This window comes from Argiope bruennichi, chromosome 4, assembly GCF_947563725.1.
Source record: "Argiope bruennichi chromosome 4, qqArgBrue1.1, whole genome shotgun sequence".
Taxonomy (NCBI): Eukaryota; Metazoa; Arthropoda; class Arachnida; order Araneae; family Araneidae; genus Argiope; species Argiope bruennichi.
The window spans coordinates 71,847,772-71,862,331 of record NC_079154.1 but is presented as its reverse complement, the minus strand read 5'-3'; the positions used below and the strand labels follow the sequence as shown (position 1 = coordinate 71,862,331).

General features: G+C 26.2%; 1 protein-coding gene across 2 annotated transcripts in view; it reads left to right on the top strand.

Annotated features, from left to right (window-relative positions):
* The window catches only part of LOC129966503 (transport and Golgi organization protein 6 homolog), a 34,626-nt gene extending 25,331 nt beyond the window's left edge, over window positions 1-9,295 (top strand). For both annotated transcript variants that reach the window (XM_056080937.1, XM_056080936.1), the window contains exons 13-19: window positions 1,207-1,371; window positions 1,532-1,639; window positions 2,462-3,067; window positions 5,192-5,372; window positions 7,314-7,468; window positions 7,759-7,872; window positions 9,020-9,295. In XM_056080937.1, coding sequence (XP_055936912.1) covers window positions 1,207-1,371; window positions 1,532-1,639; window positions 2,462-3,067; window positions 5,192-5,372; window positions 7,314-7,468; window positions 7,759-7,872; window positions 9,020-9,196 — 1,506 coding nt within the window. In that variant the 3' untranslated portion in view covers window positions 9,197-9,295. The remainder of the gene's footprint in view (window positions 1-1,206; window positions 1,372-1,531; window positions 1,640-2,461; window positions 3,068-5,191; window positions 5,373-7,313; window positions 7,469-7,758; window positions 7,873-9,019) is intronic.
* Window positions 9,296-14,560: the final 5,265 nt, after the last annotated feature.

The window sequence follows — 14,560 nt, the reverse complement described above, 5'->3', positions numbered from 1 at the left end:
GTATAATTTTAGGTAAGGTTTCTATTATATTTTAATCAAATTTTCATTCTTCATACCATTATTGTACCTCTATAATTACATATTCATAATTAGATATTAAGTGCCTAAAACTTCTAATGAAATGAAAAGGTCCAAACCTAATATTAAAATAGTTTTGAAAGATTGAATTCCAGTCTGGGGTACAGGAAGGCAGCTTGGAATAAGCAGAATAATACCGCAATGATTTGTGCTGGAAAACTAATTCCAAAAATATGGAATTTAATTTTGCATATTCTAAATTTCGTTTCGAGAGTATTCTCTAAAGATAAAGAAAATACCCTCATTCACTATCTTATTGTTGCCTTGTTGTCAAGACGATGTGGAAGGAAAGTGTTAAATCCTGATAGATAATCCAGGGGGGGGGGGAAATGACTGAAGAACAACCAGGGATTAGATTGGCCAAAAGAAAAAGAAAATTATTGATGAAACTTGTATTTTAATTGAGGCATTGAAAGATTAACTGATAATGTAGGTTCTTCTGATGCCATTGAGGATACTAGTGGAGCTGTTGTAAATGATACTATTGAAAAAAGGATTTTTTTTCAACAAGATTATATGGCAGAAAACTGAACATTTTTATGTGGCAGAAAGAACAGATTTTAGAGAGGAAGAATATCTAAAAAGCATCACACATTCAAAATAGTTTCTGTATGATAAAGATGTTATTTATAAAACAGAAATTAACACGGGCTTAAATTCTCAAAAATTAATTCTATAGGTGTTTCAAAATGACAATATGTTTGAAATCAATTTTTCTAATTATAATGTTGAATAACTTCTGAAAATATTTGTAATTTACTGATGCTGTGGTTTATTTTTATTTAAATAGTTATTATATGATTAACAAATTGTTTTATCATATGATAGTAATTATATGATTAACAAATTGGTACTTTTATAAAATACATATCTATATGTTAGTTCCTTCTTCATTATTGAATGAAATATGACTTTCAAGGTGTGGTCATTGGCACAATAAGGTTTGTATCTGGGGTTATTTGTCAATTTTTTTTAAAAAATAAACTATTGAACAAAATTTATTATTTTAAGTATTATAGTAATTCCAATAGGAAATTAATGTAACTAAAATTGCATATAAGTTTCTTATTGCATTTTAAAGCTGCTTTAGTAATTAATATACATAATAACTTGCTATTCAAAATTTAGGAATTTTGTACTTTTCATTTGGAGTCCAAAGATAATGTAATGGATCCAGAAAATATAAAGGCTGGGATTCTGTTTAATGCTTTACTTCAAGAGTTATCTGAATGGAATGTTGATATTGGAGAAGCTTTAATGTCAAATATATCTGAAGTTATAGATATATTAATGGTAAGTTCCCTATGGCATATAAGTTACAAATGATTTATTGCTGATTATTACATTGTTTAAAATGATTTATTATTATTATTATTGCAATGAATTATAAATGATATTAGCTTTTTTCGTCTTAGCAATAAAAACTCATTTAAATAAATAATAAATTTTTTAGACTTTGCTTGAAAGTATCTGCAATTGCCGGACTGATGCAACATTTTATGAGAAAACTCTTTGGGTTGTGCTGATGATTTTGAATTCAATTTTAGAAAGTGATGATCAGGTTAGTAGTAAAATTTTATTTTATTACTAATCGTTGCAAGACTAATGATGTTAAATATGATGCATTCTTTGCTTTCTTCTCCATTTATTTAATAACAATTTCTGGAATCTTCTATAGTTATTTTCTTTTAAGCTGAAATCCTTTTTGATATTATTGCTTAATAATTGAGTTATAAAAATATTATAAATAAAAATTTGTCCAGTTTTGATGAGAAACGAAATAAAAATATTTGATATATTTTTTATATATTTTCACAGAAAATTTGTCAATATTATGAATTTTTTTTTTTATATTTTCTTTTGAAAAATTTAATTGTTATGCAATTTGGTATTTGCTTTGTACTGCACATTTTTTTTCAATATTTAGCATAAAGGATTTAAATTATTTTTACTTTAAAAATTTTTAAATAATTTTAAATTAAAATATTTTTAATTTTGAAAAGATAAGCTCATTTTTATTACATCTTAATAGTTATTATGCATCATTACTGTCAATAAAAGTTCACAATTTTGGAATTATTTTGTACTTTTTTTTTACAATTTGTAATGTATGGATGCAAAATGTTCTTTTTATATAAAATGTCTATTCTGTTTCATTTTTTGGGGGGAGGGGGGAATGAGTGAGAAGGTACTCTTTCACTTCCATTTTCTCATTATCTATTTTGAATATATATAATTTCTCAATATAGTCATAACTACCTCTCATTCTATATTTTTCATTCAGTATACTTTAAAACACAGAAGGTGAAAGGATATTATAAGGCAGTCAAGGAAAATAACTGTTAAATAATATACAAATTCATTTTTATTTATATTTTTTCAGCTTACTGCAGCTGACTGGTCTTCACTGAAAAAATGTCTTCCTAGTTTGAAAAAACTTCAAAAATCTGATATTGATTCTGACTTAAAAGAAATAATATTCAGTATCATCATTCATATTGCTACTCATGGTGCTGCTTGCAAAAATGGCATAGAAATTGTAAAAGATTTTGTGACAAATTTTCCTGACCATGCTAGTGTAGCTCTAAAGCCAAGTGAACAAAGTTTACTAGATTTGGTAGAGAAATTTGACCGAGAATGCAATCTGTCAGCTCAGTCTATTAAGTCAAGACCTCCTTCATGCATTACATCATCTAGTGAAACATGTTCCAAGGCAACATCATCATCTGTCAAGCGCAGTCAAAGTGAAAAAGGTGTGCCAAAACATAATACTAATTCTTCAAAAAAATCTTCAGACTCTGCAAAATCCTCTAAATCAGATGAATCTGCATCTAAGAAGAAAGATTCACCTTATATGCTGGCCATGAGAGATGCAAGGACTAGTTTAGTACATATAAAAGGAAATGGACTTATTTCTTTAGTAAATTTGCTTAAAGAGAAAGATGAGGAAACTCTTCAAAATAAAAAAGAAATATTGAAGATTCTCAAAGTAAGGAAATGCTATATATATTTCTATATCATAATATTATTTTTACTGTTATTAAATAAAATCACTCATTTTCAAATTTTTTGTTTTGAGTTTAATACTTGCTAAGATCTTTTCTTCTTTTTTTTATAATCAACATTAGATGTCTTAAATTTTACTGTTACATTTCCATAACATGAATTGAAAGACACCTATAAGTACATTTAAGTGGTCAAGATGTCTCCTATATTTTTTAAATTATAGCAGCGAAAAAGAATCTTTTTCATGTGATTTAACATATTGTACGTACTTAATGACAATGAGTATATAGTGAAATTGTGTTTAGTCAGTACTCCTTAGAAGATAATTCTAATTATATACAATCCTAATAATTTTAAGATTAATTTATTTGGGTCACATTTAAATTTAATTAATTATATTCTATGTCATAAAATTCTATTTTTCAAATAAATGTTGTTAAATTCATGGTACTTTATCTAAAATTTTAAGAAATTTAATTATTTAGAATGCCATTATTACATAATACAGTTTTCAGTTTGGATTGTTGCTGATCATAAGGAAATTCCAATTTTAATCTTGATAAAAAAATGTTGAAACATTTGTTGTTTGAATGTTTTAATCTTTGTACCATTGTCTTTAACAAATAAATTCATTTTTTGTGTAATAAAAAAATTCAATATACAGAAATACATATTGCAAATTTTTAAATATTTTCTTTAAAAAAATGTAGCTAATTTTTTTTTAAGATTGGTGAATACTTAAAAGAATTAAAGTACCAAAGAAAAATATTTATATTTTTACATTTACAGCATTTAATTATTACATTACATACATTTTAAATATTTTTACATCAAAAAATAATTTTTCAAAATTATTGATACATTTTTTTTGTCAAATCTGTATTTTTTATTCTATTTTTTTCATCAATTACGTAGTTGAACTTCTCTTTTACACTTAAATACTTTAGTTTAAGGCCAGTACTCATTGTAAAAAATCTAAAACTGTACTGAATTTAAAGGAGAAAAAAAAAAAGTTTCAAGTTAAAAAAAAGTATTTCTAAAACAGAAGCTAAGAATAACTTAAGACTTATTGGCAAGTATTTATTACTTTTTTATAACCAATCTTCTGGCAATTTCTTAATTTCTTTCAGTATAAGTAATTTCCGAGTGATGTCTACAGCAACTAAGAAAAGCTTTATATGTGTGTGTGTTCATGAATGAGTAATAATAATTAGTCATGGAATAGTAAATTTCACATTTTACATTTTTTTTTTTTTTTTTGTGCTAGATTAAATATAGACTGGTAATCAATAAGAATATTATTAGATTCTACTTATGAAGTTTCATATCACAATTCATCTTTTTCTCCTCTTTCAAGAAGCAGAAATTATTTCCATTGTTTGTGGCAAAGCTCAAATAGCTGAGTCATAATATTTTTATATTTTCTTTCAGCAATATTTTTATTTTTTACCTGTATTGCATTTTTTCTGTCAATTTATATTCCTATTTTTGAATGAAATCAGTAATGCTTTTTAACTGCTAAAAGTATACATAATTTTTAATATAATTTTTTAAAAAAAATTTAGAAATTTTATTTAATATGTATAGTATTATTGAATATATATAGTCCTAGATTCCTGAAAAAGGTTCAATATGTAGAAACTTTTTATATGCATGTATTTCATTGTCATTATGTTCTTTAAATCTATAATTGCAATAATATTCAATTTGGCTTATCCATAAAGTCAATTTCCTTTTGCATTATGCATATTGAATGTACTTTTTAAATTAATTGGACCATTCATATAGAATTGTATTTTAAGATCTTCGCTAAATGCTAAACAATGTTTATTTTTATAAGAGAATCTTTCATTTATGAGCAGAAGTAGTTCTTCAATGTATAAATTTCTTTGTATATTATTAAAGTTTTATAAAATATTTTTAAAATTTCAAATGTCTTAAAATATAGAGGAAGAAGTGTAAATGAATTTTTAAAAAGTAATTTGCTTTTTTCTGATTAAAATTTATACCATTTATGTTTTAATTCTTCTTAAATTAAACTTTTAAAATGCTGTAATATTTATTCTATAGTGAATTAAAATATAATTTAATATGTTGGATTTTGTAGAAAAACTTGGAAGATGAAGATTCCCATGTTTATCTACCTGCCATCCAAGGACTATCAGCCCTTGGAGCTATAGAACCTGACTTTGTTCTTCCTTATGTATTAAATCAGTATCAATCCTGTGGAGATAAGCATATTTTTTTGAAGTTTCATGAAGTTCTTTTGAAAATTTGCAATGCCCTTGGTATGTTATGGAATTGAATAATTTTTGAAATTATTTTATATTACTCTTCATCAGTCACTGATATCTCACATTCCATTGCTTAACAAGCAATTCTGTATATCATAATTTTTCAAATGTTAGAAAAGGAAGAAATAAACTTTTTATAACCTGTCAAGAATAATTCAGATTCTCCCACTTCCTCAGTTAGTATGAATATAAGATTACATGGGATGAAAACATTAACACATCTTTTATTAATAGAAAGTTAAATGCCTGATTACTTGTTAAATCTTCATTAAAATTTACTTATGTTCCAGAATTTGTGAGCATATTGTAATGTATTTATGCACCATAATAAAGATTACAACTATCACATAATTTAATATTAACGATTGCAATTATCATCAAGATTACCTTAAATATTTCATGCCATACCTTATATATTTCTAAATTTAAATTGCCTTCTTCGGTAAATTTTATTATTTACAAATTATGTTTCAATAATATGTTGGAATATTAAGTAGACTCTTCTGCTTGGGCTATGTAAACCTCTCCACTTTTTCTTTTTATGCATGCTTTTTTTTTTTTTTTTTTTTTTGAATAGCTAGTTGTTTGAAACCACTTTTGCCACACACCTAATGATCATCAGAATATTTCATGTCAGCTAATGATGATGATTATGTTATGTAACTTTATATGTCAAAAGCAAAAAATTATTTAGTTCTAACTGATATACAAAACTTTGTTTAAGATTAAAGTATTTTTTAATTAATTAATGAAATTAATTATTTAATTGAAAATTCATTTTTTATTTATTGCCAAAAAAACTTATTTTTTAGTATTTTTAAGTAGTTAGATTTTTAGTTAGTTAGTTAATTTTTTATATAACAGTTTATATCAAAGTTTTTAAGAATATCACAGCAATGAATATATGATGTAAATATCATATGCAAGAAAAAAAATGTTTTTGATATCAGCCCATATTGAAATTCCAACATGCCCTTAAACAACCTTCCTAAAATACCTTCATAGTATTTGTGAGTAGAATTTGAGTGAAATCTATTTGGTAGTTTGAATTTCTTCGAGATACATTATCTTTGATGTTACAATTTTGTTTTATATAGATAAAATGCGCAAATCTGTTGCATTAAAGAATTTTAATGTTTCCTAGCTTTTTGAAAGCTAGATTGTTTCAAATAATTTTGGAAAAAGCTACAAAAAGCTCTTTTTATGTTTTAAATAATCAAATTTTAAAGAATAATATGAAATTATACTTAGTATTCTAAATGGTGACTTAAATGTGCAATTATTACATAGAAAATGAAGGTAGCATTTTAAATCTTGAATTTAAATATCCAATGACTGTTAGAAGAAAGTAGTCAAATACTTAATTCATGTTAAATAATCTAAGATTTTCAAATTATTTTTAAATTTTAAGAGTTTTTTTTATATTAGTTAAATAAAATAAATCATATTTGAATATTATTATTTACCACATTTTTGGCTATTTTAAATCCACTTTACTTAGCAAATCCTAAGTGCTACCATGTTTATTTGTGTGAAAATACTGTATTTGTATGATAGATAGTTTTATTTAATTAATAAAAATTAATTATTTAATAAAAATTAATTATTTAATTATCACTAAAGCCTTTATATTTCTTCATAGTATTTGTAAGCAAGATGTAAAGAAAATATTTGTTGTTTGCATTTTTATGGAATACAAAATAATAATAATACTAATAATAATTCCGCTTTATTTATACAGATAAAATTTCAAGATTTGAGTTCATTTAATAAATTTCAAGTTGGATTTTTTTTTATTTTGCATTTTCATATTTGATTCTGGTTTCATAAAATCTAATAATACATATCATATAATTTAAACATGATTATATTACATCAAACATATGTTATTCAAGATTTTAAAAGTTGATTATTTGCTTATCTCTATTTCCTTAGGAGATTCACTGTCTAAATATAAGGACATACTTCTTCATGCTTATTTAGCTGGAACTAAACGTGATGATCCACAAATTCGTTCTTCAAGTCTTTCTAATTTAGGCCAAGCTTGTATGTTCTTGCAATTCCAAATAAGTAATCATTGGCTTCAAGAAGTAAGTGTGTAACAGCTCAAATAAATTTTCAATTTTTAAAATTGTATGAATTTTAAGATTTAACAGAATATTGTATAAATTTCATTTTAAGGGTAAAGTATCGGATTATGTTCATTTACCTTCATGTACAGTTTTTTAATATTAAATCATTTTTATCAAGTTTCCAGAAAAATTTTCAAATTCTACAGATATAGAAAAAGTAAGAACAGTTTGAAAGTATGAACATATGAGTTCAGGTATGAATGATTTTATTTTAATTGCAAATTTAATGTTTTACATTTTTTATCTAGATATTAAACTCTATTTTGTCCTTCTTGAAAACTGACCCAGATTTGGAAGTACGGCGTTGTGCCGTGATGATTTTCTATCTCTTACTGAAAGGACTTGATAAAGGTGTACTTTCTGTAAGTGTTTTTATGTAGTTCTAGAAATGTAACAGAAAAAGTATCATTTAAAAAAAATAGCTATTATTAAATTTTTTAAGTATTTTTTTAATTATATGTTTTTCTAATTATTTTTCAAAAATATTTTCCAGGGCAAATATTAGATTATTATATTTTTTTAAATATGAATTTTTGGATATTATAACCCAAATCTTTGTTCCAGACAACATTTAAATACAAAAGTTATAAAATGAAAATAGATTGCACAACAGTATGTTTTCTTAAATTATTGTTGATTTTTTTTAAAAATATTTTTATTCATTGGATAAAATACAATAATTTCATTAACATTGTAATAGAAATTCATTATTTATTTTGTTAATAATATGAGTTCCAAATATCTTGCTAAGTTTACTTACTTGTAGAAACAAATATTATTTTGAGTAAATTTGTAAGCATCTAGTAAATTTTTTGAATATTATGTCAGTCAGTAGCATTCCTGAAACTAATATTCTTTCAAATTGTTTTATTGTGTCTATATGCCAATATATTCTAAATTTCTTTTCCTTTTTCTTAATCTTATTGTGAATAAAATGACAAATCCCCTCCCCCTGTTCAAGTAAACATTCAGAATCAATTCAAAATTGTGTCAATTGCTTTAATCCTTTGTTTATTTTAAAAATGATTTTGTTTTTTGATTTTCTGGTTTCCTATTAAAGCTCGAAACATACAACCTTATAAAATTAACTTAATTTTTTTCTAAAATTTTATTTTACCTGGTCTTTATTGATAAAAAGACAATTTCATTGCTCGTAAAACATATATTGATTTATGAAACTTAATTTTCTTTCCATTTTCTCTATTTGTTTTAATGTTGTTTTTTTTTTGTCATCCATTGTGATGAGATTTGATTTGTACTTTTAAGTTATACATATCAAATTTGTATTACTCTGCATTTCAATGTTATTGTTTTACATCTTGGATTATAAGGTTATTTGTTTATGTATCTTAAGAAATTCTTTTATGTGTGTGTGTGATGCTTTGCAATTTTCCTTCAATTGCTTCTCTATGCATTGGACTTTCAAGTGTATTTTATGATAGTCATTTTGCTGAACATATCTTGTTATATGATTACATTATTTCATGCGTTTGTTTTTTATGTTTCTAGGGATTGGAAAATGAAATGAAAACAATTTACTCCCAATTAAAGATTATATATAATAGAGAAAAGGATGATGTGCTTCGTCAGCATTCACATATGGCTTTAACAGAGATAAATGAAATAATAAAAAAGTTTATGGCCCAGAAAGATACTGTGTCAAAAGAAATCCGTGTGCAACAATGAACCTTTTAAACCTTTTGAGTGTTTTTTAATAAGTTTGTTGTCATTCTAATGAAAACTTGTTATGATAATTTACTTAATAAAATATGAATTTGCCAAATAGATATGTTTTCTTTCTTTATCCAACCAAGGGATTAATGCTATCTATTACATTTAATATTTTGTAATTATTATAAAAAAAATCAAAGATCTTGAAATGTACAGGTTTAAGATTTGTGCTTCATCTGTAAATATACCAAATTTCTATTTTAACTAAGTATCTCAATTTAAATTGCTGAAATTATTTTAGCATGCATTTTTTTTAAATCTATGTATGCTTTTTTTATATATATATATTGCATTATCGAACAGTTTTTTTAAATCATATTTGTAATCTCATTTTTTATTTTCTATATAATATTTTTTGAAAATCTTGTGATTAAATAGGTTTTTATTTTCAATGTAAAATAAACGTATGTCTTTAAAAATTTTATTATTATTTTCAGCTAGGTTTTGGGCATGAATGAGGTGAAATCAAAGTTCTTCTTCATTGACAATAAAAAAAAAAAGCAGTATATTACATTTAAAACATTACCTTTGAATTTTAGAATGGTGATTTGAATTATTTAATTTATTGATTATTATAGGAAGAATAGTGTATTGAATTCAATGAAATCAATAGCATTTTTTTAGTTATTGGACATTAATATGATAATACTGTTTAATTTCATTATAAATTCCAAATACATTTATTGATAATTGACATTACTATATTGTTTTAATAAAAGAAGATGCTGTAATTTTATCAGAAATTCATTTCTGTCTCAGTTTTTAAATGCAAATTACTATGTCCTAAAAACAAAAATATTTTATTAATATTTCAATTACTTGTGAAGGGAGGGGAACTGTATAAGCACATATTCATGTTTTTAAATAAAAATTCCATAAAGTAAGTTATTATTAAATAATTGTTATGACAAGATATTCAATGGTTTTCAAAATTGTTTGCATATTTTTAAAATGTGAAAGAGAATCTTTTTAACCTGGAATTGAATTTGAGTATGAAATTCAATTCATTTTCATATTTCTACGCGGAAAAGTTAATTTAATTTTTTTAATATAAAATTGAAAATGCAAGAAGGCAGAAATTAAGTGCATTGCTGAAGTATCCATACACAACTGATAAAAACATAATTAAAATAATGATCTATCACTTTTTTGTTGTTGTTTTTGCGTTTTGATTACATTTTTAAGAAATGTTTTGGTCTTTATTTTTGCTTACTTAGTTTCTTTATGATCTATTTATAATTTTAAAAGGGCTCATAGTTGTAAGAAAACAACAAAAGCATCTTAAAAATTTGTATTTTTCATCACAGTAATAGTAAATCATTTTGGCCATTTGTTAAATTAATAAATTTGCAGGGTAATAATCAATTAAATGCTTTAGAGAAGTAAATTTAGTCGGAAACAAAGTAAGGGCATCTTGTCCTGCAAAATTAATAGAATAAGGTATTTAAGAAAAACCCTTGTTTGAGTACAATAAAGATTCCTGCAGGATTTACTAAAATAATTTCTATTTCAATTTCACCTGAAATTGTACAACAAATCTCAGATCAATTATAGGATGTGGACATTCAGCGTTGAGATAAATTTTTGTTTGTACAAAAAAAACAAAAAAAACTTTCTATTATAAAATTATACTTTAGTTGCAGGTAGAAGAAAATTTAGCATTATTAGTTCTGATTATTGTATAATTGAATGGGGAAGAAAAAATGAACTTGAATAGTTAAATGAGGCCATTGTAGTCTTCTTGTGTGGGATTACATGTCAGCAGAATTTGGTATTTATTAATGGAGTAACGAATCATACTTTTCATTTAAGTACTTAATATATAATTTATTTAAATTATCAGCCAAAAAATTAAGTATTGGAAACAGTTTTGTTTATTATCTCAATAATGACCATAAGCACACTGTTCTCAACATATGCGTTTGGTATCTGTAATTGTCCACAAAATCTAAAAACACCATACCATTTGGCAGATTTAAGCACAATAAAATATATTTGAAGCACTTCCTTATTCTGAAAATTAGAATGTGAAGGCGTAGCATTAAATACAAAAACCGAAATAAAAATAAAATAAACATTGATGCAGAAATAACCAAAACTAATGCACTCTATTCTCAAACTTTAAAAGCTTTTGTGGATGCTGCTGGACTACAGCTAACTGTGCATTATATCACAATATTTATTTTATACAATTATGTATAGATTTCTTTAATGTGTATGAAGACTTTTTGGAGACAATTTTATTTATTTTTAATAATTGATTTTTCAAAAAAAGTCTGTATATTCTTAAGTTGCTTAATGAAGTTATATCAAGAAACATTTATAGATGTTATTCAAAATTATCATTTAATATTGTTACGAATTTCCTGCGATGTGCTTAGAGTAAATTCAATAAGCAGAATCCTTTTAAAAAAATAAATAAAGCTATTTACTTAACGAAGACTACAAGAATAACACTGCGCATTCAATAGCTCAGTCACCAGCCTACAGCTTGCTTGCTGTCTAAGGCTCCAATACAACTCCTATTGATGGTTGGGTTGACGGGGCGCCTAGCCCCGGCAGGGGCTTATCCCCGGTAAGGAGAGACTTCACAGTGCTTTGCTGTCTATACTTTGCCGTGGCCGTCTTCGACGAAATTTGGAGATGACGAGTGTCAGGACTCATTGTGATTGTCTGATATTAGGGTGAGGGTGGGGTGGGGGGTAAATACAACTCCTAATCTTTCGTGCTTGTTTTTATATGCTCTCTGCCGGAAGTGACGTCACTAACAGGAAGTTATGTCATATTAGAAAAATCCAGAACCTTGGAGAGAAATCAGGATCCCTCTAGAAAATTCTCTCTGTCGCCAAGGTTTCCAACTTCCGTCGCCAAACTTGGCGAAATGTCGCCAAATTTGGCGACAAAAATTAGTTGCCTAAAACATCGCCAATGAGCCAATATCTCGCCAATTTGGCGACTTGCTATTGAAATACAATGGGATACATATAACATTCATTATCATAAGACAAATTACACCAATTTACAGAATTCGTAACAATATTAATTTTTAGTAATGAATAGAACAGCATTTCATTCAAATTCATGTGCATATGAACACTTAGGAGCCACTAAATCATCGATGGGCAAACTACGGCCCGCCGGAAGGTTCTATCCGGCCGCAGATGTAATTTTAATTTTGCCGGCCCGAGGCAAATTAAAAGAAATATATATTATATATTGATCTCCTTTTCTACTTTGATTAAATATTAGTTTTTTTTTATTCCTTTTTTTCAAAGGACTGATGATCTTTTTACTTTCTCTACTTTTGATCTACAAAACATAAATCGACGGAAATGGTAAGCACAGACATTTTTCGATCGGTAAAGTGTTAAAAGAGGAAGTACTTTGTTAATTATAGCTGTAGATAGGTGCCAACAAGCGTTATCTCTTTCTCGGAGATCAGACATATGGGAATCCAATATAGGTGAATTATACCTCAAATAGGCGCATTTTAAGTTCCAGCCAGTGGCTTTTTCTTTTGGCCCGAGTTCTAATATTATTGATTGCGTATGGAAAGATTGCGGACATACAGCATCATACTTTTTGTTTGGATTATTCGTAAAATATCTCAACCCCAAAATGGCTACTAAATATGTAAAGTTGATTCAAAGTGCCGTGCTTTTAATGATGAATGGACCTCGAAATATTTTTTACAGTTGTAAAAGATAACCAGTGTGTCTCATCTGCAATGAAGCTGTAGCAGTCTTCAAAGAATATAACATTTCCCATCAGTTTACATCAAAGCATAAGAATTTAAATTACGAAGCAATGTCCGAATATGAAAGAAAACAAAATGCAGAAAGTCTTTGTAAAAAATTACACCAGCCTGCAACAATTTCTTGTTTTAAAAGTAATAGTTTTTTATGTATTTTTGCATGTTTATTTCAAAAATAATATCAGTTTTTACGTATCACGTACAGTTTTTTTGAAAAGTAAATTTTTTAAATAAGTAAAAATACACAGATTTTTTGCGATTTGGATAGGATAAATTAATAAATTATGTATGTTTATTTGTTTAAATAAATTCTGGAAACCTCTTACTTCATTGAAATTAAATAATACATTTATATTGAATAAATACTTATAATTGTATTTAAAAAAACTTTTTATTTTAAATTTCAAAACATAGATGGCAGTTGGATTTCCCCGTGAAAAATGAAGTACCTGAAAAATTTAATAAAGCCGAATTAAATTACTTAATTCGTGATTTAGATTTAACTAAAGAATATGCAGAATTATTAGGCTCTCGTTTAAAAGAGAAAAATTTATTAACGACACATACGTCGTTTAGTTGGTACAGGAACCGAGAAAAGCAATTTTTATCATTTTTCAAATCTGATAACTTCTTGGTTTATTGTGCTGACATACCTGGTTTGTTACATGAATTAGAAGATAATATTCCTTATAATCCGAATGATTGGCGGCTATTTATAGATTCTTCAAAGTGGAGTCTAAAATCAGTTTTACTGCATAACGAATCTAAACTTGCATCAGTTCCAGTTGTACATTCCGTTTTCATGAAAGTATGGAGATGCTTCTCACTAAAATAAATTACACTGAACACAAGTGGGCAATATCTGGTGACTTAAAGGTTATGTCTGCTTCTCGGGCAACAAAGTGGATTTACTAAATTTTCGTTCTTTATTTGTGAATGGGATAGCAGGGACAGAGAAAATCATTGGATAAAAAAGATATGGCCAAAGAGACAAGAATGGATTCCTGGTAAGAAGAATATTTTAAATGAATATTTAATACACCCACAAAATATTTTATTGCCCTCACTTCACATAAAATTGGGACTCATAAAGCAGTAGCTTTGAATAAAGGTGGAAAATGTTTTGAGTATCTTATATCGAAGTTCCCAAAATTGTCTAGCGCTAAAATTAAAGAAGGTGTATTTGATGGAACACAAATAAAAAAATTAGTTAAAGATTCCAATTTTGAACAATGTATGACAAATAGAGAGAAGCAGGCTTGGGTTGCATTTAAAGATGTTGTAGAAGGTTTTTTGGGAAATGAGAGAAAAAAAATTACAAAGAACTTGTAACTGAGTTATTACGTACTTATCATCTTTTGGGGTGCAATATGAGCATTAAAATTCACTTCCTTCACTCACATTTGGGAATACTTCCCAGACAATTTAGGAAAAATGAGTGACGAGCAAGGTGAAAGATTCCACCAGGATATAAAGGAGAGGGAACACAGATATCAAGGACGGTGGGATGTTAACATGATGGCCGATTACTGTGGGTCTTTAAAAAGAGACAGTGATGTGGACCA